Source organism: Pelophylax lessonae, assembly GCF_965119305.1.
Source record: "Pelophylax lessonae genome assembly, chromosome: 8".
Classification (NCBI taxonomy): Eukaryota; Metazoa; Chordata; class Amphibia; order Anura; family Ranidae; genus Pelophylax; species Pelophylax lessonae.
In genome coordinates, this window is record NC_138775.1 from 239,261,713 (window position 1) to 239,287,125 (window position 25,413).

A 25,413-nucleotide genomic window follows, 5' to 3' on the forward strand; every position below is an offset into this window, starting at 1 on the left:
CAATAACAATTACTGGTCTAAATGCTGACCCTATCCGAGAAAAGATAGTGCGGGACTCTGCTTCTATTTTTCGATCCACCGGATCCTTAAAGGACGAAGTGTCCTCCACTGAAATAACCGTGGCTTTATTCAGCCTGGAAATAGGCGGATCCACGACTGGTGGTACCGTCCATATCTTAATGATGGATTCCTCAACGGATAGCGTCTAGCAATACGCTTGGAAATAGTAAAGGTACGTTTAGAATGCTCCCATTCTCCTTTAATCTGATTACCAAAACATTTAGGTACAGGAAAAGCCTTCGCCGTCTTGATGGGCTTATTAGTCCCAAAAGGCCTCTCTGTTTCAGTTGCCTCTGCCGGTAAAGCCTCAAGTTTTAAGGTTTCTTGCACTGCCACAACTAGTGCGTCCACCAATGCTTCTTCCTGAATTATAGCAAGAGAAGAAGCGTCCTCCTCACTGTCTGAGGGGGCTTTACCTGGGATAACAGCCCTTGCAGAGGAACCTGCAACTGCCGTGACCATCTCTGAATCTGAGTCAGAGGTGTCAGATAGTATAGGGGTAGGCGGGGGTCGCTTCCTTGACCCCCGTCCCTGACAGGCCGCCTCCACCCGAGCCACCATAGACTCCAAAATTGCTGTAGATGACTCTATACTCTGTGCACCGGCGGGTCCCGAGGCCCCCTCGAGGGAAACAGGTGGGGGAATATGTGTGGCAGGGTCCATAATAACTCCAGTTACTTCCTGGATAATATAATTCAAAAGTAAAGAAAAAAACTTTTTTTTTTTTTTTTTTCTGACCCCCAGCGCCACAAAAAGCCCCTTAGTGTTACCTGCTAGGGATCGCTATCGATCGAGAGAGAGAGAGATAGACCCCCAGGCTCACCACTTGATGCTCAGAGTTAAACTGCAACAGCTTACAGCGCTGTCTTAGACAAACAGGAAGTCTTTTGGCTGGCTGCCCAGGAAGAAAGGAGGCGGCTCCGCCCCTCTGCACGCCTTCCGGCGCCTCCCCCAAGCTCCACGAGGTGTAGGATCACCTCAAACATGGCCGCCCCCATGCTGGAGACACGAGGCTACGCCAAAATGGCGGCTCGTGCGATCCAGCAAAAAAAATGGCGGCGGCCTATACTGAATAGCGGTGTGCTGCAGGGCACACAACACTCTCTCTGCATGGGGATCTGGCGTGGTTGGCGGTACCGGCCCTGGCGGACCGCATGGCCGTTCGGGAGGCCTGCTAATAGCTGGAGATCTGATTTGGAAGGCAGTCTACATGTCCGTGGCTTCTGACTGGTAGGTAGCTTATACTTAACCCATAAGATTCCCAGAATGCCACAGATTACATCTTTTAAACATGTATACAATAGATTGTTAGCTCCCAAACCAAGCCTCCTGGCTTTTGCACACATAAAATCACACTCAAAGTAGGAGGATTTGTGACATGTTATAGGATAGAAAGGACTCTTTCTTACCATACAGAGAGGGGCCCGCGTTCACCACAAAACCCGTCAGGGAAAAAGGGGGAACATACTACTCACCATACCGGAACCAGGCGGGCACCAACTCCTGACAGTACCCCTCTCCACTGGGGCGGGAGGGCTGTCGACCGATACGGACGCCGTGACTCATGGTCTTTGGCGTTTCAGCGAGACGTTTAACTCGCGGGTTCAGTCCTTTTAATGGGACTTTGTCGCGGCCGACCCAGCGCGGAGCTATGGCCTGCACGCGCTCGTAGGCTGAACTGGGGTGACCACCGGATCTCAACATCCAGCCCGTCGCCCAGTTCAGCTTTCTTGCTTGAAGATCTCACAGGAACACTGGAGAAAAAAAGCTGTCTAAAAATCCTTTAAGAAAAAAATTCTTGCCAGGACCTTAAGATCCCAGCAAGGTATCTAGGTCCTTACTCCTAACTAGACAGAAAATAACTGATTTGCTGAGGCAGAGAGAGAGAGGATATACCCTCTGGGACTGCCCCTAGGGTGTGGCCAGAGCTTTTTAATTTCCTGTCTAGTCCTGCTCCTGTGGAGGCAACATAACCCGAAGGTGGTGTATCACCGAGGACTACGTCTGTCAATGAGCGCTAGAGAAATTATTATTAATCTCGCTCTCCCTTCTCCAGTATATCTTAGCCCTATAAAGGAGAATACAATCTCCAGATGCAATTTATTTTACTTCCAAAAAGAATTCCATTAAATCACATATGTATGATTTAATGGAATTCTATTTGGAGGTAAAATAAATTGCATCCGGAGGCTGTATCCTTCTTCACTGATCCTTATTCATGGTGGATGAGTGGGAGCCCACCATTGATATAGTCTCCTGAATACAGGGAAAGTGACTCGTCCTACAAAAAAAAAAAAAAGATTATATTATATATATATATATATATATATATATATATATATATATATATATATATATATATTATATATATATATATATATACACACACACACACACACACACACACACACACTCACACTCACACCTTGCTAGTACTCGGTTGGACCCCCTTTTGCCTTCAGAACTGCCTTAATTCTTCAAGGTATAGATTCAACAAGGTGTTGGAAACATTCCTCAGAGATTTTGGTCCATAGTGACATGATAGCATCATGCAGTTGCTGCAGATTTATCAGCTGCACATCCATGATGCGAATCTCCTGTTTCACCACATCCCAAAGGTGCTCTATTGGATGGAGATCTGGTGACTGTGGAGGCCATTGGAGTACAGTGACCTCATTGTTATGGTGAAGAAACCAGTGGCGAGATGATTTGAGCTTAGTGACATGGAGCCATCAGAAGATGGGTACACTGTAGTCATAAAGGGATGGACATGGTCAGCAACAATACTCAGGTAGGCCGTGGCATTTAAATAATGCTTAATTGGTACTAAGGGGCCCAAAGTGTGCCAAGAAAATATCCCCCACACCATTACACTACCAGCCTGAACCGTTGATACAAGGCAGGATGGATCTATGTTTTCATGTTGTTTACACCAAATTCTGACCCTACCATCTGAATGTTGCAGCTGAAATCCACCCACTGTGGTATTCTGCTGCTGTAGCCCATCTACTTCAAGAGATGGTAGTCTGCATACCTTGCTGTAACGAGTGGTTATTTGAGTTACTGTTGCCTATCACCTTAAACCAGTCTGTCCATTCTCCTCTGACATCAACAAGGCATTTTCCTCCACACAACTGCCGCTCACTGGATATTTTATCTTTTTCAGACCATTTTCTGTAAACTCTAGAGATGGTTGTGGGTAAAAATCCCAGATCAGCAGTTTTTGAAATACTCAGACCAGTCCACCTGGCACCAACAACCATGCCACGTTAAAAGTCACTTAAATCCCCTTTTCTTTCCCATTCTGTTGCTCGGTTTTGAACTTCAGCAAGTGGTCATTACCACATCTAGATGCCTAAATGCATTGAGTTGCTGCCATGTGATTGGCTGATTAGCAATTTTGTTTTACCAAGATATTGAACAGGTTCACCCAATAAGTGTGAGTGTGTGTATATGTTATTAAATACAATTGAAGAAAGCTCTTGTATAGCAAAACTTGTATAAAATTAATTTGTATGATAAGTGCTGAAAACAAAAAATGGCTCAGTAATGGAGGAGTATTACAGGCTGGTAAGAGGTTCGGGAGCTCAGGGAGGACATTACAATAAAGGCAAGAGAACATGGTAACAATTTCAAGAAAAATAGATTACAGAGCCAATAGTGGATGTGTATGGATTATTATTGAAAAAAAATATATAATTAAGTCTCATCCCAAATCTCTTTAAAGCACACATCACACATCACACACACACACACACACACACACGGGGTAAAGCATTTCAAGGACTTCAGATGGCATTTGTTTTCAAGTTTATGGTCAGGTTTCCCTTTGTAGGTATAAGCAGTTACTACCTTTTTGCCCGTGTTTGCTAGTCATGTAATCAAAGAGCTTTTGCCAAATTTCCTTTATTAAAAATAATCAATGATGTCAGGGCTAGAGTGACCCAAGACCTTGATCAAATTTATAGCAAATCTGCTCTTACTATTATAATATCCCCAACAAATAATGCTAAATTAGCTTTTCAGTGTCAAAATATGGCAAAAGCATACTACCCTGACTAGTTTTATGCAACTCAAAATTTCCCATATCCCCGACTTTGCACCCAGATTATTTGGAAGCCCACATTACCGTCATTCCTAAACCCGGTAAGGACCCTTCCCTGGTCTCCAATTACAGGCCAATTTCCCTCCTCAATGTTGACATCAAACTGTACGCCAAGGTACTGGCGAACCGCCTGCTACCCCACATTCCGGATGTCATCTCGCTCGACCAGGTGGGTTTTGACCCCGGCTGCGAGGCCCGGGATAACACTCTCAAGGCACTCAACATCCACCATTGGCTGACTTCCTCCGGCACGCCTGGATTCTTCCTCTCGCTCGACGCGGAGAAGGCGTTCGACAGGGTTGCCTGGGACTACATGACTGCAGCATTGGAGTCTCTGGGCATCGCTGGTCGCATGTTGAACTTTATACGGGCTCTTTACTCGTCGCCCTCGGCTAGGGTACGGGTCAACGGAGGCCTGTCGGACGCCTTCTCCGTGTCTAATGGGACCCGACAGGGTTGCCCCCTTTCCCCCTTGATATACATCATTACCCTTGAGCCCCTCCTCCGCCGCATTAACTCTAATCCCGATATAAACGGTATAACCATAGCCCATAAAACCTATAAGCTAGCGGCCTTTGCCGACGACGTGTTGTTGTTTTTGACGAACCCTGCAATCTCTTTACCTAACCTTCTCCGGGACCTTGACGCCTTTCGTCTTTTATCCAATCTTAAAATTAATTACGCGAAATCAGAGGCCCTGAATATATCCCTCCCGCCATGCAGAGTGCAGTTCTGCAAGGACAACTTCCCTTTTCGCTGGGAACCCTCTGCTATCACATACCTAGGCATCCAAATCCCTTCAACTCTTGCTGACCTTTACTCACGCAACTACCTGCCACTGTTGCAATCTATAAAAGCAGACCTCTCTAAATGGGAATCTGGCTCCTTCTCCTGGTTCGGCAGGATTGCGGTGGTCAAAATGAATGTTCTTCCCAGGCTTCTCTACACTATGCAAGCCGTCCCCTTAAAGCTCCCTCCAGCGTTTTTTTGTTCGTATCGCTCCGCATGCACATCCTTTATCTGGCGCTCGAGACGCCCCAGGCTGTCTTGGGACGTCTTGACTGCCCCGAAGGAGATGGGTGGCCTGGGATTGCCGCACCTTCAGAGATACTATTGGTCCTGCCACCTGGCAAGGGTGGTGGACTGGCACAAACATCGTCATGTCAAAGCTTGGGTCGCGTTGGAAGACTCTTTCTCCCCCATCCCCGTTCAACACCTGCCCTGGATCTCAACACCTTCCTTTCCGACGTTGTGCTACAAGCACCCGACCATCAACCCCACGATCGTGATCTTTCGCAAGTTGTGCAAGACCTTGAGCCTGGCATCCTCGCCTGGCCCTATGGTACCCCTTATTCAAAATCCGGACTTCCCTCCGGGCCTCTCCTACATCCCCCCACAGGGATCTGCTTCCGACGCTCCATGCAGGGCCGAACACTGCTTTCAAGCGGGCTCACTGCTCTCTCTCCATGATTGGGCACAGAAATACCCGGACTTTCAGCTTCGCTTCTTCAATCACTTGCAGCTCAGAGACTTTTTCCTACGTACTCCTGATGTCTCCTGCTGGTCTAGGGATCTCACCCCCTTTGAGACCCTATGCAGATCATCAGACCCGCAACGGCATCTTATTTCCCTACTATACTCCCTCCTCTCTTTGCAACTACCACCTCGCCTCGTCCGTTTACGGGCTAGGTGGGAGGAGATCACGGCCAAAACCTTGTCGGATGATGATTGGGAGCGAATCTTCTTTCACATTCACAAGGGTTCCAGGAACGTCCCCACACAGGAGACTGGCTTTAAAATCTTCGCACACTGGTACAGGACACCTGAACTTTTACATAAAATGTCGGCAGACCTTCCCTCCCTTTGCTGGCATTGCCGTCTCCATACAGGATCTCTCCTACATATCTGGTGGGACTGTCCGCGGATCCAGCCCTTTTGGAGGGCGATACATGCCCTCATAACCCGTATCACTACCTATACACCGGATTTCAGCCCGGCACAATTCCTCCTCCATCATTCCTCCCTCCCCCAGCGGACGTACAGGAGGTCTCTGGTCTTCCATTTAATCTCTGCCGCCAACATGTGCGTCCCGTGCCTATGGCTGTCTCCCTCCCCACCCACTGTAGCTGATTGGCTGCGGAGGGTTGGAAGGATCGCCCGTATGGAAGATCTCACGTTTCAAGCTCTTGACACTCCCTCCAAATTTTATGACATTTGGGCCCCGTGGATCGACTTTGCTGCATCGGATGAACACCGTCGCCTGATGAATACTTAGTCTGTCATTAGCTTGCCACACCCCACCTGCTTCCCGGTCGTCTTCCGGGGGAGTGCGCCCGCACTCCTCTTCTCCTCCCTTCTCCATTTCCTATCTCCCTTCTACTCTCCCTACCTAGTGTGCTCTCTCTATCCCTCTATCCCCTCTTCTTATGCTATTGCTCTCTTCCCTCACTGTCTCATGACGCTCTCAGCGTCCTCCACCCCCACCTGTTCTCCCTGAGACTCCCTTCTCCCCTACCTGTCGCCTACCGTACCCATGCGCAGCGTTGGGCGGTCTATCTACATGTATGGGTGGTGCGCCCCCGGCCCTGGACACAGTGTGTTCCCCTTGGGGGTGTCCGATTCGGGGGTGCCCCATCCAGGACATTCATTTTCCTGCCTCCTGGCTGCCCCCATCCTCACTTCTCCTGTTTGAGGGGTCGGAATTCTCTCCTTTCCTCATTACTCCCCTACCCCCTAATTCCCAATACCCCATATGATTGCACTGAACCCCTTAACGCATTGGTTTCGGCCCATGCGGCTGGGATGTGAACCTACGCCGCAGTGGCCCTCTGTACTTGCAATAATATACTGAATTCTTGGCCATGTATTGAACGAGGCTGGGTCACCATTGCTTTGTTTATACCTTAGTATCTTCCGCAGATGGCATCTCTCTGCTCCTTGATACAGTTTATGGTTATTTTGGATGTACACTGTTATTTGTACTTGTGTCTGCTGACTGTACTATATTGCCATCACTTGTTAATATGCGTTTTTTATTCTTCTCAATAAAATGTTTATAAAAAAAAAAAAAAAAAATTTCCATAAAGCAGTAAAATACTGAATTGGACTTTTAATTTAAAAAAAAAGGGGGCCCAGAGAGTTACACTTTTGTACCTTCTTTTGCTATACTGCAACACCAAAACTGACCACTAGAGGGATCACCAACACCAAAATTCCAGCATTTTGCACTGGACAAGGATAATAAATTCTGCATTGAAAGTGCAAAAATATTTTTCTTACAACTCTCCAGAGGAACGCGTAGCATGTGCCGTATCCCATCACTTTAATTTTTTCCCTAGTTTATTTTGTACCATAGTGACAATACAAGAACAAAATCTGTTTTTAATTTGTTTATGAATTCACGGAATCACACAATTTACCAGGATTTACTGATCCGACACAATTACAAATCATTCTCAAAGACTAATTAGCAGATAAACAAATCCGGAGGATTTTCTATTAAAAAAAATAAATAAAAATAAGGATTAACTAAATCCAGCTGAAGAAGATGTGACAAAATTTATTGCAGGACTCGGGGAGTTAAATTCAGGGGGGTGGATTCAAGAACAGCGAGCAGAGCACATGACCCTGGGTGGCATCATGTGACCCCCCCAACAGGCCGTCATTAAGTCTTTCTAGGAAGACAAAGGGACACGTGCTTGTGGTCTCTCCTTGTATCGGATGTTGTTACTATGGAAACCAGGATGTACAAGCCAGAGAGATAACGAGCCAACGAAGGGATGGGAAATCCCAAATCGAGTTTAAACCCGTAGTCAGAACACATGTACATAAACCATAATCTGGTTGTATGAATTCTACTACAGCATGGCTCCCTGTGAGCTGTATACCTGCATCGTACAGCATACACCTTAGTCCGGCTATGGACAGAAATCAGATTTCACAGTACAGACCAGACCATAGTTTTTAGATTGATGTTAGCAAACAGTAAACGCACAACCAGTCCATAAATCTGATATACAAAAATGGAGGACCAAGTCACACAGATAATCCTTCCACCAAAATGCAACTGCCACTTTCTCTAGGGAAGCCCTTCCATCACCAGGGGAAGCCCTTCCATCACCAGGGGAAGCCCTTCCATCACCAGGGGAAGCCCTTCCATCACCCAGGGGAAGCCCTTCCATCACCCAGGGGAAGCCCTTTCATCACCCAGGGGAAGCCCTTTCATCACCCAGGGGAAGCCCTTTTCCATCACCCAGGGGAAGCCCTTTTCCATCACCCAGGGGAAGCCCTTTTCCATCACCCAGGGAAAGCCCTTTTCCATCACCCAGGGGAAGCCCTTTTCCATCACCCAGGGGAAGCCCTTTTCCATCACCCAGGGGAAGCCCTTTTCCATCACCAGGGGAAGCCCTTTTCCATCACCAGGGGAAGCCCTTTTCCATCACCCAGGGGAAGCCCTTCCATCACCCAGGGGAAGCCCTTTTCCATCACCAGGGGAAGCCCTTTTCCATCACCAGGGGAAGCCCTTTTCCATCACCAGGGGAAGCCCTTTTCCATCACCAGGGGAAGCCCTTTTCCATCACCAAGGGAAGCCCTTTTCCATCACCAGGGGAAGCCCTTTTCCATCACCAGGGGAAGCCCTGAATATTCTTAGTTGCTTGTTACAGAATGACATTTTCGCTAGGTTGGTCAGCAGCGGCACCATAGAGAACTAAAGTCCCGCTATCAAAATCTGAGCAGGTGGGCTGTTAATTGCAGAAGAGGCATGCAATGTCTCCTCTGCAATAAAAGTCACCTACCTAAATGCCCGCAGTCTTCTCCTGAATGCAAACTGAGCTGAGCACACGCAGCTCAGTTTCCATTCCTTACAGTGTCTATGTGCTGGGATGACTCCACTCGCATACATAGGAGTGATGTCATCCTGTGCCCGCCAATGAAGATGGTCGAAGCCCAAAACCCAGAAGAGGGACATCATGCTGTTGAGAAATAGGAAAGTATAGCAGAGTTTAGCTTCCCTTTAGGGCAGCATTTTGTATGTTTTCAGGTGCTCTTATTAAAGTCTATTAGAACAAAAAAAAAAAAAAGAGCTTGACACTCGTAGCTCAAAAGCAGCAACTTTTTTTGAGCTATGAGCTTCACTAGGGTGTGAGCAGCACAACTGAAAGCCATGACATTTTGGAGGTTGAGCCTAAGCGAAGGTGACATGACTTTTTGCTGGTAAGGCATTATTAAGGGCAGGATCACTACAGGCCAGGGGTTCTTCACCTTTTTTACAATTTCAGACCCCTTAATGGATTGCCCCAAAAATCCCCCTACCTCAATCACCATCACCACCTGTTCATTTTAGATGCTAAAAGGACATCAAAAGATGTCAATAGATTGTTCTTACTTTACATTTTTATATTTAAAAAAATGAAATACATATATCACAATTATACAAGCTTGATACAACTATTGAGAGGCTTACTGTAGCTTTTGTGCTACTGACCTCTAGTTACTTACTCCTGACCCCTGCCCTGTGCATTACATACTCCTGACCCCTGCACTGTGCATTACATACTCCTGACCCCTGCACTGTGCATTACATACTCCTGACCCCCGCACTGTGCATTATATACTTCTGACTAGGGATGCACCAACATTTTGGCAGCCTAAACATATCATATATATATATATATATATATATGATATTTGCCGATAAAAGAAAAAGGTACCGATAATGACGCCGAAAAAAAAACAGATTTTGCCGTGATTTTACGGTGCTTATGGTGTGTTTTACATAAGTCATGTAACTCAAAAACAGAACACGGGTGCATTATTGATGCATTCTTGCTGCATTTTCAATGCATTTCAACTGGGAGGTACATTTTTGGTGCTATTTTTTTTTTTTTTTTTAACTGACCAACAATGCAGCAAGTAGGATTTAGAACACCACACCAGAAGTGCAATGGACCAGTGTGAAGACATACATAGAATTTAAAGAGATGCATTTTTCCCTGCTATTCTTGCGCTAAAGGTGGCAATAATGACCCACAATAAATTTTTATTCAATACCCAATAACATACCAGGAGAAAAAAAAAAAAAAAGAAGAAGAGAACTGCATTTTAGCTTGCACGTGATTGGATGATGGATTACATTCCCCTCAAGTTCTTGGGAAAATTCCCTTGCAAAGTGAACAGCCCATTTAGCTTTAGTAAATCAACCCCAAGAAAATAAAAAATTACCCTCCTCTTTTTTGTTTTTGTAATTCTGCACTTCTAAAGATGTTTGTTAACCAAGATGTAGAGTTGCACTTCAAACCAATTACAAAAACCAACAGACTCATCACATTTTCTTTCATTATTTATCAGCCCGGCAGCCTATGTTGCTAATATGCATGCATAATGGCATGCATTTTGGCACAGTCTTAACACACAACAAACAAGTTAGCCTGTAGCAAACAAAACTAACGTTTAATCCGTGTATGCAGATTAGTACGCCTACAAGGAACTCTTCACTTTTAACTGAATGTGAACTCTGCTGTCTGAGGGACCGATCTGCATATACTCAGATGAGGCTTGTTTATTTTTCTGATGTCCGTAATGTATTTTGCATATCGTTTTAGTAAATCTGTTGTCTTAGGGGGATCCTGTCATTACGATACAGAATGGGAGCTTGTTTTGATACTCCTGTCAGGAAACCTCACTAGCTTATAATGAGTTTTTGTGTCCGAGGGTCACCATGGTAACAGGTAGTAATGTGGTCACTCTATAATACACCAGAGGCCCAGATCTATTCAGACCAGGCCTAATCTGCATTCAGTAAGAAGAAACCGATTTTGGTGCCAAGTTTCTTTTTTTTTGTTCATGAAACATATATGAGCTTAGCTTGTGATGTATAATACAAAGTCGGATGTACGAGGAGTGATCTTAGGGAGGTAAAGTGCTAGGGACATGTAGACAGCTCTTGCGATCTGTCCTGTGTTTGATGTTTGCCACGCGGGCATACAAATCCCCATCTCTGCCAATCTAGAGGCTAAATGGGGTGTCTGATCTGAAGGCAAGTTTCATCTGAGCTGCCAGACTAAAGTAAACTTTATAAAAATGTTTGTGTGTTTGGCGATACGTGGAAAGTCATATTAAAAAGTGGAGTTTAAAGTGAACCTGTGCTATGACCATTCAGGAAAAGTCAACCAATCCATTATTTCCTTTACTTCCCACAGCACATTCTCACCTTACCCTCACTCCTCCATCGCTCTGTTCACATACTGGGAGCAAGAGAGACCATCCTGTGTAAGTCACTCAAGGCGTAGTATTTCAGGGCTTTGGACTTTCCCTATGCCAAAGCACTTGTATTTGGGGATTGGTCCAGCACAGCCACAGAGTGAGTCAACCATATGTAGGAGGTATGGGGCAGTTCTTTAAAAATAGAAAAAAGGGGGTCCGGATAACATCCTTTTGGATGAAACACGTCGCGCAGCATTTCTGGTGCTATCGTCATGCCGTGGCACGATCCCGGGTCGGCAACTGCTTTCCATGTGAGTGTATTGAACTTTATATGCATTACTATGTTTTTATCTGGATTTAAAAAAAACGGCTACATTATTGGAGATCTTTCTTTCTCGTGGTGAGCTTTGTTTGCCCTAGTTGGATATGTCAGAAGGTGCCATTGGATGTGGGTTGCTGCATTGACCCCTGAGGGACTTCTTATCTATCACAGGCGTTCATCTGAGCACTTTGAGAACAATCAACGTGTATTACGGCAATGGATTATTGATTTCACCAATTATGATCACTGTGGGACTTATTTGTTTTTTGCACTTTGCGTGACACCTTATTTGTATAATAAAGTGGTTGTAAAGGCATTCTATGCATTAAGATAAAAAGCCTTTTGTGTGCAGTAGCCCCCTCAACCCCCTAATACTTACCTGAGGTCCATCTAGATCCAGAGATGTTGCAGGAGTGTCTCAGCTGCCTGGGACTCCCTTCCTCATTGGTGGAGACAGCAGCTTGGCGCCACTAGCTTCCACTGCTGTTAAAGTCAGTCAGCCAATGAGGAGAGAAAGGGGGTAGAGCTGGGCCACGGCTCAGTGTCTGAATGTGAATGTCTGAATTGTGTGCCCACATAGCAAGCTGCTGGATGTGGGGGCACTCAACAGGAGGGAGGGGCCAGGAGCACCAAAGAGGGACCCGAGAAGAGGAGGACCTGGGCTGCTCTGTGCAAAACTATTGCACAGAGCAGTTAAGATAAACATGTTTTTTATTTTGAACTAAAAGGGGAAAAAAAAAAACGACACACTTTAGTATCACTTTAAAGCAAACCTATTTTTCTCTGCTTGGGCAAAGCACAAATTTACTTTGAAGGGAACTTCAGTGCACCCAAAGCATATCCAATTGCAGACCTGCACTATATAGCGCCTGCACCTCCCCGCACATTGGTATAAAGCCACCTGATTGTGTGTGGCTGGAGAGTCTCCAGACTCGAGTACACTCCATGTATAGTTACCGTACATAGGTTGGAAAAAAAGAAAAAGATGGAAGTCCATCACAACCATTCAATGGAAAAAAATGTATATATATATATATATATAAAGAAATACATAACCATATACCCACAGTTGATCTAGAGGTAGAGAAAATACAATCCTTATAAAACATGGTTTCTTCCTGATCTCCTAAGGCAGCCCTTGTCAAACTTTTTACCCCAAAGGAACACATTAAATAATTTTTACTTACTGAAATCACTTCATCGAAGGACAATGGGAAAAAAGCCTTATACATCAGTAGTCAATAGGACAAATAAAAACTTTACAGTGGTGGTCACAATGCCACTCGTCGCTAAAAAAAGATCATTGGTGTCATGCTCCTGGTTTTGCCATGTGGAAGTTCAGCCCCCCTTCACCTTCCCCGCCGCAAGACTTTATTGCCGGTTTCCCTTACAGGCTATGGCAGTGGCAGCACCTGACAGCCAATGGACACATTGACTAGGGTGCGGTCATCGCTGAATCCCAGGACAGGTAAGTGTCCGAATATTAAAAGTCAGCAGCTAGGTATATGTGTAACTGCTTACTTTGACATTTTCCATGGGGGGGCGGCGCTGGAGCACTGCTTTAAAAAGAACGTAAATTTGCTTGACAACTTCAGACTTTTGTGAATTTATGCTGACTTTCTATAGTGTTGTCTCAGCTAGTTTTCCAACTATAGAGGGTTAAATTACAGGCAGGGCCGGTGCTAGACTATTTTACGCCCTAGGCAAGACCAGCTACTTGCTCCCCCCCCCCCAAAAAAAAGGGAAGGGGTTAAAAACTCCTCTATGTCATACCCAGTGACCCTGATCCGATGGTTCCTCCATGTTATGCTTTCATACCCAATGACCCCCCATATTCCTCCATGTCACACTTGGGGACCCTAATGTCCCTCCGTGACACACCCAGGGACTTTGATGTTTTTCCATGTCACACCCTTGGACCCCAATATTCCTCCATGTCATGCTGTCATACCCATTGACCCTGATGTTCCTCCATGTCCCACCCAGGGACCCCCGTGTTCCTCCATGTCATGCTGTCATACTCAGTGACCCCAATGTTCCTCTATGTCAGACCCTGATGTTTTTCCATGTCACAGTTGGGGACCCTGATGTTCCTCCGTGTCACACTTGGGGACCCCAATCTCCCATGGCACACCCAGGGACCCCAATTCCTCATGGCACACCTGGTGACCCCGAACTCCTGTTACACCCTGTGACCCCTATCTTCCATGTCACACCAGGTGACTCTGATTCCCCATGGCACACCTGGTGACCCCGATTCCCTTTCATACCAGGGATGCCCCATGTAACACCCAGGGACCCCGATCCCGTGTTCTGGAGACACTAGCTGGGCGGTATGAAGAGAGTGGCCCCCACTCTGCCCTCCTTCACTGTGATCCTGCTGATTCCTTCTCCCAGGACGCTCCTCTCCTGGACCACAGTGCTCACCACAGCTCCAACCAGCTCCTGGTGGAGGGAAAAGCAGCAGTCAGAGAGCTCCGCATGTCCTTCATCACCAACCTCCTCAGGCCATTCCGGTGCCTCGGCGCTTCTGCCCCAGTAAAGGTTTCGCCCTCCAGTGCCGAGCTACGGCTCAGGTTCTGCTCTCCTCTGCTCCCTGCTTAATACTGACCCAGGGAAAATTGGATTTTTGACTTACCGTAAAATCCTTTTCTCTTAAGCTCATTGACATACGCAGCCTTCTTGATTAATATCAGTAGGGATATACTGCCCACTACAGGAGTAGGACACTAGGCAGGAAAAAAGTTCTGGCCACACCTTATGGGCTGTCCCAGGGGGTATATCCTCTCTCTCCCTGCTACAGGATGTCAGTTTTTTTCTGCCTAGTCAGGAGTAAGGACCTAAGTTCCTTGCTGGGATCTCTGGTCCTGGCAAGCTTTTTTAGATAAATCTTTTTTAGTTAGCTTTTTTTCTCCAGTTTGTTCCTGTGAGATCTTCAAGCAATTATGCTGGATCTGGACGACGGGCTGGATGTTGAGATCCGGTGGTCACCCCAGCCGGCCTACGAGCGTGTGCAGGCCCTAGCTCCTCGCTTGGTCGGCCGCGACATAGTCCCACTGGACAGGGACTGGCCCCGCGAGTTAAACGTCTCGCCAGGTCGCCTACGACCAGTCGGAATCTGAGTCGCGGCGTCCGTATTGGCCGACAGCCCCCCACCTCGGTGGAGAGGGGTTCTGTCAGGAGGGGGTGCCCGCCTGTTTCGGTATGGTGAGTAGAATGTCCCCGCTCTCCCCCGGACGGGTTTTGGGGTGGACACGGGCCCCTCCCCGGGATGGTCGGACCCTCATGATTCTGGGTTCCCCTCTGTCCTATTACGCACCCCCACCTATCTGCCCCCCTCACTAGTGGGTACAGGCCACATATGGAGGCGGTGGGGGGGCGCCGCCGGTGTTACCCTAAAAACGATCGGGGGGGGTTAAATACTTGTGCTTTCATGCCCATCTATGATCGATCCTTAGGGTAGGCTCACGGGGGTCCCCTGTTGACACGGCGGACCGCACGAGGCCGCCATTTTCCCGCGGGCCGCCATTTTGTTGTAGCCTGCATGTCCTCGGCATGGGGCGGCCATCTTGGTACACCCAGCTCATCCTGCTTGAGAGCTGAGCAGCTGTAGTAATTACCAAGGGCGTGTAAGGGGGCGGAGCCCCTCCCTAGACCCGGGAAAATCACTCCACAAAGACTTCCTGTCAGATAGACAGCGCTGAGAGCAGTCCTGGTTTGAACTCTGGTGCATCAAGTGGTTAGCCTTTTGGGGGTCTCTCTTCTCTCTCTCTGCGGGGGTCTCGAGCACGTGACCACTGGGGGCGCTTTAGCGCTGGGGGATTCTTTAAAAAAAAAAAGTTTTTTATTTTTCATTTTGTCATTTTTTGCTGACAGGTTTCCCTGGCATTGCCATGGACCCTGCTGCACATGAGTCCCCATCTGATCCCCTCGAGGTGGCCGCAGGACCCTCCGATTCTCCACTCACCATTGATTCGCTTTCAGCGGTCCTGGCGTCATTTGTGTCCCGGGTGGAGGTGGCCTGTCAGGGACGGGGGGCTAAAAAACGACCCCCGCCCACCCCTGTCTCGTCCGATACCTCAGACTCTGATCCTGAGCCGCTCGCTGCTGCCGCGGGTTCCTCCTTTAGGGTTAATGTCCCGCGTTCCTCTGACAGTGAGGACGATCTTCCTGCCTCTGCCATAGCGCAGGACAAAGCACTGGTGGACGCACTGATTATGTCAGTCCAGGAGACCCTAAAATTGGAGGTTGCACCAGTGGAGGCAGTTCAGACGGAAGTTGCCTTTGGCACTCGCAAGCCCTCCAAGGTGGAAAAGGTGTTTCCCTTTCCCAAATGCTTTGATGATATTATTAAAGAAGAGTGGGCTCATCCAAAACGACCCCCTGGGATGCCTAAACGGATTGCTAGGCACTACCCGTTTGAAGAGTCCCTCCTTAAAAAATGTACGGTGCCACCTGTGGTGGATCCGCCGGTTTCCAGACTAAATAAAGCCACAGTTATCCCGGTGGAGGATTCCCCGTCCTTTCGGGATCCAGTTGGCTTCTCTTTTTTCCCCATTAACTCTGACCAGCTTTTTTTTTTTATAAGGACTCAAAGAACGCTTTGGTAGTGGAGTTACCCTTTAAGTCCAGTTCACAGCATAGAAATGTAGTCTGAATGTGTTCCAGATGCTTTTCTGCATACGCGTTTTTTAATGGTTCCGGTGCGTTTTGCTTTCCAGTGAATTCCCCCCCCCCCCCAATAATCTTTTTTCTTTAGCTTAAATAAGAACATGTTTGTTCCAGTGCATTTTACAGCGTTCCAGTACAGTTCAGTGCAGAAACTATGCCATTGGAAACCATATAACCTACTATCCCCGCATTTTCAATGCAGAAAAAAAGCGCACTGGACTGCATGTGGTGTGAACTGGCCCTTAAGCAAATATGTCAAGTATTATCAGTCCTTGTGATTGACCGACAAGGTACCAGCGCTGCCCTATGGGGCAGAAGGTGTACAGTAATCCCCCGCTCCATCGCGGTTCAGTTTTTGCGGTCCCGGTAATTCGCGTTTTTTTTTGTAATGTTATTTTACTATATAAATCATTAAAAATGAAATATTTTTGTGTTTTCCATAGCTCTTGCTCTGTCTCTCAGTATCTTTTATGTGTATAAATGAGTTTCTATTGTTTTAAAAGTGTGTTTAAAGACCTTAAAATGCTTTTACACGTACAGTGACAGTAAAAACAACATGCCTACAATGCATTTTAATAGGGTTTTTTCTATTTCGCGGAATTTCACTTTTCGCGGCTGGGTCCGGAACGTAACCCCCGCAATAGAGGGGGGTTTACTGTATCACGTTACCCAAAACCCAGAAGTTCTGTGATTTAAAAAGTTCACCTTTTTCTGGAAATAAATAACTAAATGTGCATATATTTGCAGGAAAAAAATGTGCAGTGATTCTTTTGTTTATTTAACAGCCTGATTTAAAAGTTGATGTGTTTTTCAAACAACTATAAAGTAACAAGCAGCCCTGTCCTTACAATTAGAGTGGATTACAATGTTAGACTTTGGACCTACCAGAAGGACAGTCCTTCTCATCCATGCCATTTTCACAGTCCTTCTCACCATCGCACTTCCAGGTTTTCGGGATACATTTACTGCTGGACTCTCCACAGCTGAACTTCTCCTGAGCACACACCTGCTTCACTGAAAAGACAGAATTACAATAAATTAGTTTTCAAATAAAGAAGATCTGCACTGGTTTCTGTTTTGCACTCTGTGTTAAGTGAATCTGAAATATCCAAAGACAATAAACACAAACACTAAAGCTGTCCATACACTATGCGGATTTCCAGAAGAACAGACCACAATTTGCTCTCTGGGTGGTCCTGCCACCTCTTACTAAGGTCTTTGATTGAAAAACTGAGTTGGATGGAACATTTTTGGCCAAACAGTAGCTGCATCCAATAGGATGTTCAGGTATTCTGCCAGTCGTTGATGCCAGCTGTCAGTATACAATACCTGCTGCGGACGATTCCTCCATTCGCACTGTACAGCATGGATGGAGGAATCAGTTTTTTTCATTCAGACGGTGTATGGCCAGCTTAAGAATATGCTTCATTTTTTAAGAACTATTCATATTGGAAGACGGCATCCAATCTCATTCAAACATGCACTTAAACGTCAGATATGGTATATTACATGGACTGTGGAAGTACAGAAAAAAAATACTCATCGATGTGCCAGATTTTAACTAATTTTCTGTTGTGAGCTGATAACATATTGCTTTTTCCAGACTAAAATCTTAAGGACTGGTGTCAGCCCTGCTCAGTTGCCTTTTGTTAAACTACAGAATTACTCTTCCTCTTTAAAATACAGAGGGAGGGGTTTTGTATTACAAGGAAAAAACTGGGAGGGCTTATTAGACTCTCTGCAATACTACAGGCAAAGTGAACAAGACAGAGGAAAGATGATCCGCAACTTCATGTAACTGGACTGACACCTGGAAAAATTGTAAGCATAAGATTTTTTTTTTTTTTTTTTAATAAAAAAGGGTCAAGGGGTGCTCCAATGAGAAGGAGGGGTAAACAAAAGCAGAGGATCCTAAGCCTGTTCAGGCTGCATTCACAAGTGGGTGTTTTGAATCGCAGGCAGATTCAAAGTACCCAGGTGTGAATGACAAATCAATCACACAAGGCACATTTCAGATGTTATTCATTTTAATGGCACCTAAAAAAACACGGTGCGGTTCTATTGCGCAGCAATCCGCATCGTGTTCAGCATGTCGCCCAAAAGAAGTTCCTGAATTTTATTTTGGGGACAAAGCTTCACGCGACATGGATTGCCGCGATTGCAGCACTACTTATCACACGACAATCGTGGCAGAACCGCACTGCAATTTTAGGTGCCATTCAAATCAATGGCATCTGAAATGATCGTTGTGCGATTTGTCATTCACACCTGGGCGTTTTGAAATCGCGGGCAGAATTGCAGCGATTCTGCCAGCAATTCAAAACGTCCAGGTGTGAATGCAGCTTGAGTGTTAAGTCTTCCCTACTTGTTCTTTGTAGTACAGTAAAACTTTAGGCACTAGTAAATGAGAATAATCAACACTAACCGATTCCATACCAGGAGAATTCCGGCATTCCTCTCCTACATATAGAAATCCAATTTTTTTTGCTAGAAAATTACGCAGAACCCAAACATTTTATATATATATATATATATATACATACATATATACACACATACATATACATATACACATTCACACACACATATATAAATAATATGCTTAATAATATGCAATATATAAAAAATATGCTTAAAAATAAATACCGTATATATATATATATATATATATATATATATATATATATATATATATATATATATATTTTTTTTTTTAAACCATATTTTATAACATATTTTTATGTCACACGGCATTTGCGCAGCAATTTTTCATAAGCAATTTAAAAAAAACAAAAAAAAAAAAAAACAACGTTAATGAATTTAAAAAAAAAAAAAACAGTAAGTTAGCCCAATTTTTTTGTATAATGTGAAAGATGATGTTACACCGAGTAAATAGATACCCAACATGTTACAGTTTAAAATTGCAGACACTCATGGAATGGCGCCAAACTTTGGAACTTAAAAATCTCCATAGGCTACACTTTAAAATTGTTTTACAGGATACCAGTTTAGAGTTACAGAGAGGGATTTGTGCTGCATTTATTGCTCTTGCTCTAAAGTTTGCGGTGATACCTCACATGTGTGGTTTGAACATCGTTTACATATGCAGACGCGACCTATGTATGCATTCCCATTTGCATGCGAGCACAAGGGGACAGGGATGCTTTAATGTTTTTTTTTTTTACACTTTCCCTTTAAATTTTAGTTTTTTTTAACACCTATTTTTATTACGAGAAATGTAAACATCCCTTGTAATAGGAATAGGGCATGACAGGTCCTCTTTATGGAGAGATGCGAGGTAAAAAATCCCCATATCATCTCTCCTCCAGGCTGGAAAGCCTGAGATTAAAAAAAAAAAAAAAAAAAAAAAGATCTCAGGTTTTCCAGCTGAAAACACAGCAGCGTTTACAACTGCTGGGGTCAGACATGATTTCATAGCATCGCGCCCCGCCTCCAAAAGTCATAGAGATGACCAGGGACCATCTGGTGCTTCGTCAGCTCTATGGTAGACTTCCACCACCGGTGGATTCCTTTTATGACTCATCAATCACCGGCAACAGCACTGGAGGGCAGCGGGAGGGTGTGTCCCCTCCTGCCTGCCTGTAAAAACAGTCAAGCGGCTGAACTGCCGCTAGGATTGTTTTTACTGTGCAGGGAATATGGATGTCATGCGACGTTCAGTGGTATGGAAGTGGTTAAATTTAAGTGTAAGGTTTAACAATAAAACCTAGAAGCTGATTGGTTGCCACGCACAGCTGCACCTGATTCTGTGTGCACTAGTTTTAGTAAATCTCCCCCATTGTGAACAGGCAGCATTTACTACCACCAGCACAAATCTACTGATTCTTTCCAACGGCCACCCCTGGCAGCAGTTAGTCAGCCGTCTGGATGTAACCTAATAAGCTAGCTCCTTTTGGTAGATTCTCAGCCTTGAGTAGTATTTTTGACTCTGTTCCTAGGGTGAAGAAGTGGTGTACATATTACTCACGTGAGGAAAGTTAAAGTATTATTCTCCTAAAGTCAACATCTGCAGGCAGTAATAGTGGAGGGTAAGGCACGGGCAAGAGAGAAAGGAAAAAGACAGCCAATCAACATCTAACTGGCTGTGTGCACACCATATCAAATGTTCTCATTATAAATATGTACTCACAGAACACAAGGCAACCAGCCGTAACTCATTATACTGCTGGCAGCCAGCAAGACTGGCAGCAACACATTTTATACCAGGGGTGACACAGCCGTAACAAACAAATCAAACAAGCAATTTATTTGTATTTGCAATGATCAGAGCATCATGCGGTTAGGATTGTTCTGCTAACACTGTGACCCATTCTGCATTTAAACAATGCTTTGTCCATATCTTCCTGCTCCTCATCTTCTTGGAAGTAATCAGGGTATGCATCAACGTTAATAAAGCATAGCAAAGTAAAGTGGGCCTAGTTAAAACGGTGATACATATTAGCAGCACAAGAGTCTTATTTGACATAAATGTTTGATTTTACAGCATATACTACAATATCATTGGAAATAAAGGAACATTTCATAGCCCATCCAATCACATTCAGTTGTTTCAAGAACCAAAAGATATGAAAAATTCATGCACATACAGTAGTTTGATTTTCTAGTGCAGGGGTCTCCAATTTATGGCCCTCCAGTTGTTCAGGAACTACAATTCCCATCATGTCTAGTCATGTCTGTGAATGGCAGAGTGTTACAATGCCTCATGAGACATGTAGTTCTGCCACAGCTGGAGGGCTGTAGTTTGAAGATCCTGGTTCTAGTGGATCCAACCTGAATACTATAAGGCAGCCTGTTCACATCTAGGTGTTTTGTGGGCGATTTTCTGCTCTAATGCCCCATACACACGCACCGATTGTTGGCCGACCAATCGGCCGTTTTTTTCCAGTGTTGTTGTGTTGGTTGAAATGTGCTCTAGACTGCACACGAATTTTGTCGGCCAACAACAACCAACTGCAGAAGTGATGTCATGTTCTGGTTAACTTTTCGTGTGTTTTTTCTTCTCTGAGCATGCCCAGTCTTGCTCATCACATTTTTGTCTGCCGAAATCTGTACTGACTGAAGAACAATCGGCCGTTCTGGTGACGGCCAACAAAAATTTTATAGCATGCACACCAGATTTTGTTCGGCCGAAAAGTCGCAGTCGGTTGTCGGAAGCATCATACTAACAAGCCGACAATCGGCCGATCGGACGTTGGCCGAAAATTCACGGCCAACAATCGGTGCGTGCTCTGAAAACGCCCCAACAAGACAAATCCCATTTATTTCAATGGCTCCTGTTCACATACGAGCATTCTGTCACCTTAAGCAAAATGCCCCTCGCTCAAAAAAGTACATGTGATTCTTTTTTGGCATATTACAGGCATTTTACTGCTTTTCATTGGTCACTTATCAACTCAAAAGGCTTGTACATGAACGCAGCAAAAATGCCCAAAAAACGGCAGTAAAAATAGCAACACTTAGATATGAATGGAGCCTAAGGTATCGTTCACACCTAGGCATTTTTGGGCAATTTTCCGTTCGAAGTCTCAGCTCTAAAACTGCCCAATAAAACAAATCCCATTCATTTCAATAGCCCCTGTTCACATAGGAGCGTTCCGTCACCTTAAGCAAAACGCCCGTCACACAAAAATGTTGGCTTACTGAAAAGTATGTCCATGTTCTGTATAGTATGCACTCAATACTTGGTCTCGGCTCCTTTTCCATTAATTACTGCATCAATGCAGCGTGGCATGGAGGCGATATGGAAGCCCTGGTTGCTTTGATACCAGCCTTTAGCTCATCTGCATTGTTGGGTCTGGTGTCTCATCTTCCTCTTAACAATACCCCACAGATTCTCTATGGGGTTTAGGTCAGACGAGTTTGCTGGCCAATCAAGCACAGTGATACCATGATCATTAAACCAGGTATTGGTACTTTTAACTTGATAAAATACAGTGGACCAACACCAGCAGATGACTGTGGAAACTTCACACTGAACCTCATGCAACTTTGATTCTGTGTCTCTCCACTCTTCCTCCAGATTCTGGGACCTTGATTTCCAAATTAAATGCAAAATTTACTTTTATCCAAAAAGACTTTGGACCACTGAGCAACAGTCCAGTCCTTTTGCTCCTTAGCCCAGGTATGACGCTTCGGACGTCTCTGGTTCAGGAGTGGCTTGACACAAGGAATGTGACAGTTGTAGCCCATGTCCTGGATACCTCTGTGTGGTGGCTCTTGAAGCAGTGACACCAACCATAGTCCACTCCTTCTGAATCTCCCCCAAATACTTGAATGGCCTTTGCTTCACAATTCCCTTAAGGCTGTGGTTATCCTTGTTGCTGGTGCACCTTTTTCTACCACAATTTTTCTTTCCACTCAACTCTCCATTAATAGGTTTGAAAAAAAAGCACTGCCAGCAGTGTTCCCCATGATTGTGTAACCTACTGACCCACAGAGACCATTTATAGGCTCAGGAAACCTTTACAGGTGTTTTGCGTTGGTTAGCAGATTCGATTGCGACACCATGAGTTTACAATATTGAACTTTTTTACAATATTCTAATTTTCTGAGACACTGAATTTTCACTAGCTGTTAGCCATAATCATCAAACTTAAAAGAAAGAGGTGCTTAAAATATATCACTGTGTAAGTAATGACTCTATATACCGTATTTATCAGCATTCAACGTGCACTTTTTCCTCCTAAAAATGGAGGGCAAAACACCAGTGCGTGTTATATGCCGATCTAGTAAAAAAAAAAAAACAGACCAGGATGCGCTGAGAAGCAGAGGACGGGGGCACGCCGGGCCTGGCCGAGTAGAAGGAAGGACGAGCGGTTGCTGTCATAGGAAGTCCCGCCTCCTATGATTGACAGCACAGTGGTCCAATGCCGGGACGCGGGACGTGTGACGTCTATCATAGGCGCTGGGACTTCTGATGACAGCAGCCGCTCGTCTTCACTTCCTCGGTCCGGCCCGCCCCCCTTTGCCTCTCAGCGCACCTTTTTTCTTTTTAAAATACCGGTATATAACCGCTCTCTGCAATGACGCTGGCGAGGCTGCTGTTGCTTTGCCCCGCATTGATGGACACTGCGCTGGCGAGGCTGCACTGGGGGACGCTGCGCTGGCGAGGCTGCACTGGGGGACGCTGCGCTGGCGAGGCTGCACTGGGAGACGCTGCGCTGGCGAGGCTGCACTGGGGGACGCTGCGCTGGCGAGGCTGCACTGGGGGACGCTGCGCTGGCGAGGCTGCACTGGGGGTACACTGCACTGGCGAGGCTGCATTGGGGGACACTGCACTGGCGAGGCTGCATTGGGGGACACTGCGCTGGCGAGGCTGCAGTGGTGGACACTCCGCTGGCGAGGCTGCAGTGGTGGACACTCCGCTGGCGAGGCTGCATTGGTGGACATTGCGCTGGCGAGGCTGCATTGGTGGACACTGCGCTGGCGAGGCTGCATTCATGGGCACTGGTAAGACTGCATTTGATTAAAAAAAAAAAAAAAAAGTTCTGAGTTCAATGCAGTTTATTTCAAATTTAAGCTTTTTTTCTAAAATTTCCCTCCTAAATTTGGAGGTGCGCGTTATACGCCGCTAAATACGGTAATATTTTAGTTTTACTTTTTGAAGTGAATTACTTAAATAAATTAACTTTTTGATGATATTCAAATTTTTTGAGATGCACCTGTACTTACCTAATTAGCAGATTCTTCAAGTGCAAGACCAGTCTCTGCCGCTCTAGCCCCAATGCATGCTAGCAGTCTTGTGCAAAGACTGTTCCTGATGTCATCACGCCCATAGACCAGCTCTGGATATAAGGACGGTAGGGACAGTCCACCGATGGACATGGGGAAGCGCCGTTTTCCGCAGGATCGGGTAAATATAGCCTATCCGCCCCTAGACAAACTGAACAGTTAACCCATGCAGTGTGGGCATAAAAATGCCAGAGTTCTGCTTTAAATAGTAAATTAATTCAAGAGATAAAACCATAATTCTAACGCTTTACAAAACTCCCAAGTATGCAGTTTAGTTTTGGTCACCCTTTCTCAGAAAGGATGTCCTTGAACTGGAGAGAGAGCAGAGAAAGGCAACAAAACTAATTAATAAGGGAGCTGGAGGACCTCAGTTACGAGGAATGAGTAAAAAAATTAAATGTATCCTCTATGGAGAATAGGCGCTTAAGTGAGAATATGATCACAATATACAAATCCTTCAATAGTGACTGTAATATTAAAAGAAAACGGTTTAGACCAATAAGTGGAGCTGGACAAGAATTGGTTAGATCTTAAACTGTGCAAGGTACTGTTATGCCTCATTTCCACTGAGTGGTACGGTACAGTTCAGTACGGCACGGTTCGGAACGGTACACCTTGCAATTCCACTGCCAATAGTACCCTTTCATGATAGGCGTGGTGTAGCAGGAAAGCGGTGATAGACGATTCTCTGTCAACCAAAGTTCTGCAGAGTGTAGCTCCACCCTGTTGGTATGGTACTAATGTGCTTGGTACCCCAACGAAAGGGTCCCAAAAAAGTGGTACGGTACAGTTCGGAATTAGGGTACCATTCACAATGGAAACGGCAAAAATAGCGTATCGTACCGCTCAGTGGAAACGAGCCATTAGAGCACTAAAAATGTGGAACTCCCTTATACAGTTAGCGGTATCAGCATATAGTGTAGATAAATTCAAACATCTATTAGATGTACGTCTTAACAAAAGCAATAGGATCTGGAAACTTCTATTTTCATCGTTTCTCAATTAGCTCCCTATTTGGGCTGTCAATGTTACCCATAGTTCATTCCGTTTTTGTTTTCTACTTTGGGTAACACACATTTTCATTTTCTATTTTAAATCTCCATGAACAAAGACTTAGCAGGGAGCGTACAGAGAACTAGGAACACTTAAAAGTTCCTGTTCTTGTCAAGACTTCAGCTGAAATCTTATTAATAAGCCACAGAAAGGAAAGTCATTGACAGCCAGCGTTCGGTAAAAAGAGATTATTATATTTAAGTAGGAAGGTAAAAAACTGCAGGGGTATAGGAGGCTAGTTAAAGGG

General features: G+C 45.3%; 1 protein-coding gene across 3 annotated transcripts in view; it reads right to left on the minus strand.

The window, feature by feature from the left end:
• The window catches only part of LRP8 (LDL receptor related protein 8), a 395,061-nt gene that overhangs the window by 149,687 nt on the left and 219,961 nt on the right, over window positions 1–25,413 (minus strand). For all 3 annotated transcript variants that reach the window (XM_082266025.1, XM_082266024.1, XM_082266023.1), the window contains one exon: window positions 17,247–17,375. In XM_082266025.1, the coding sequence (XP_082122151.1) occupies window positions 17,247–17,375 (129 nt within the window). The remainder of the gene's footprint in view (window positions 1–17,246; window positions 17,376–25,413) is intronic.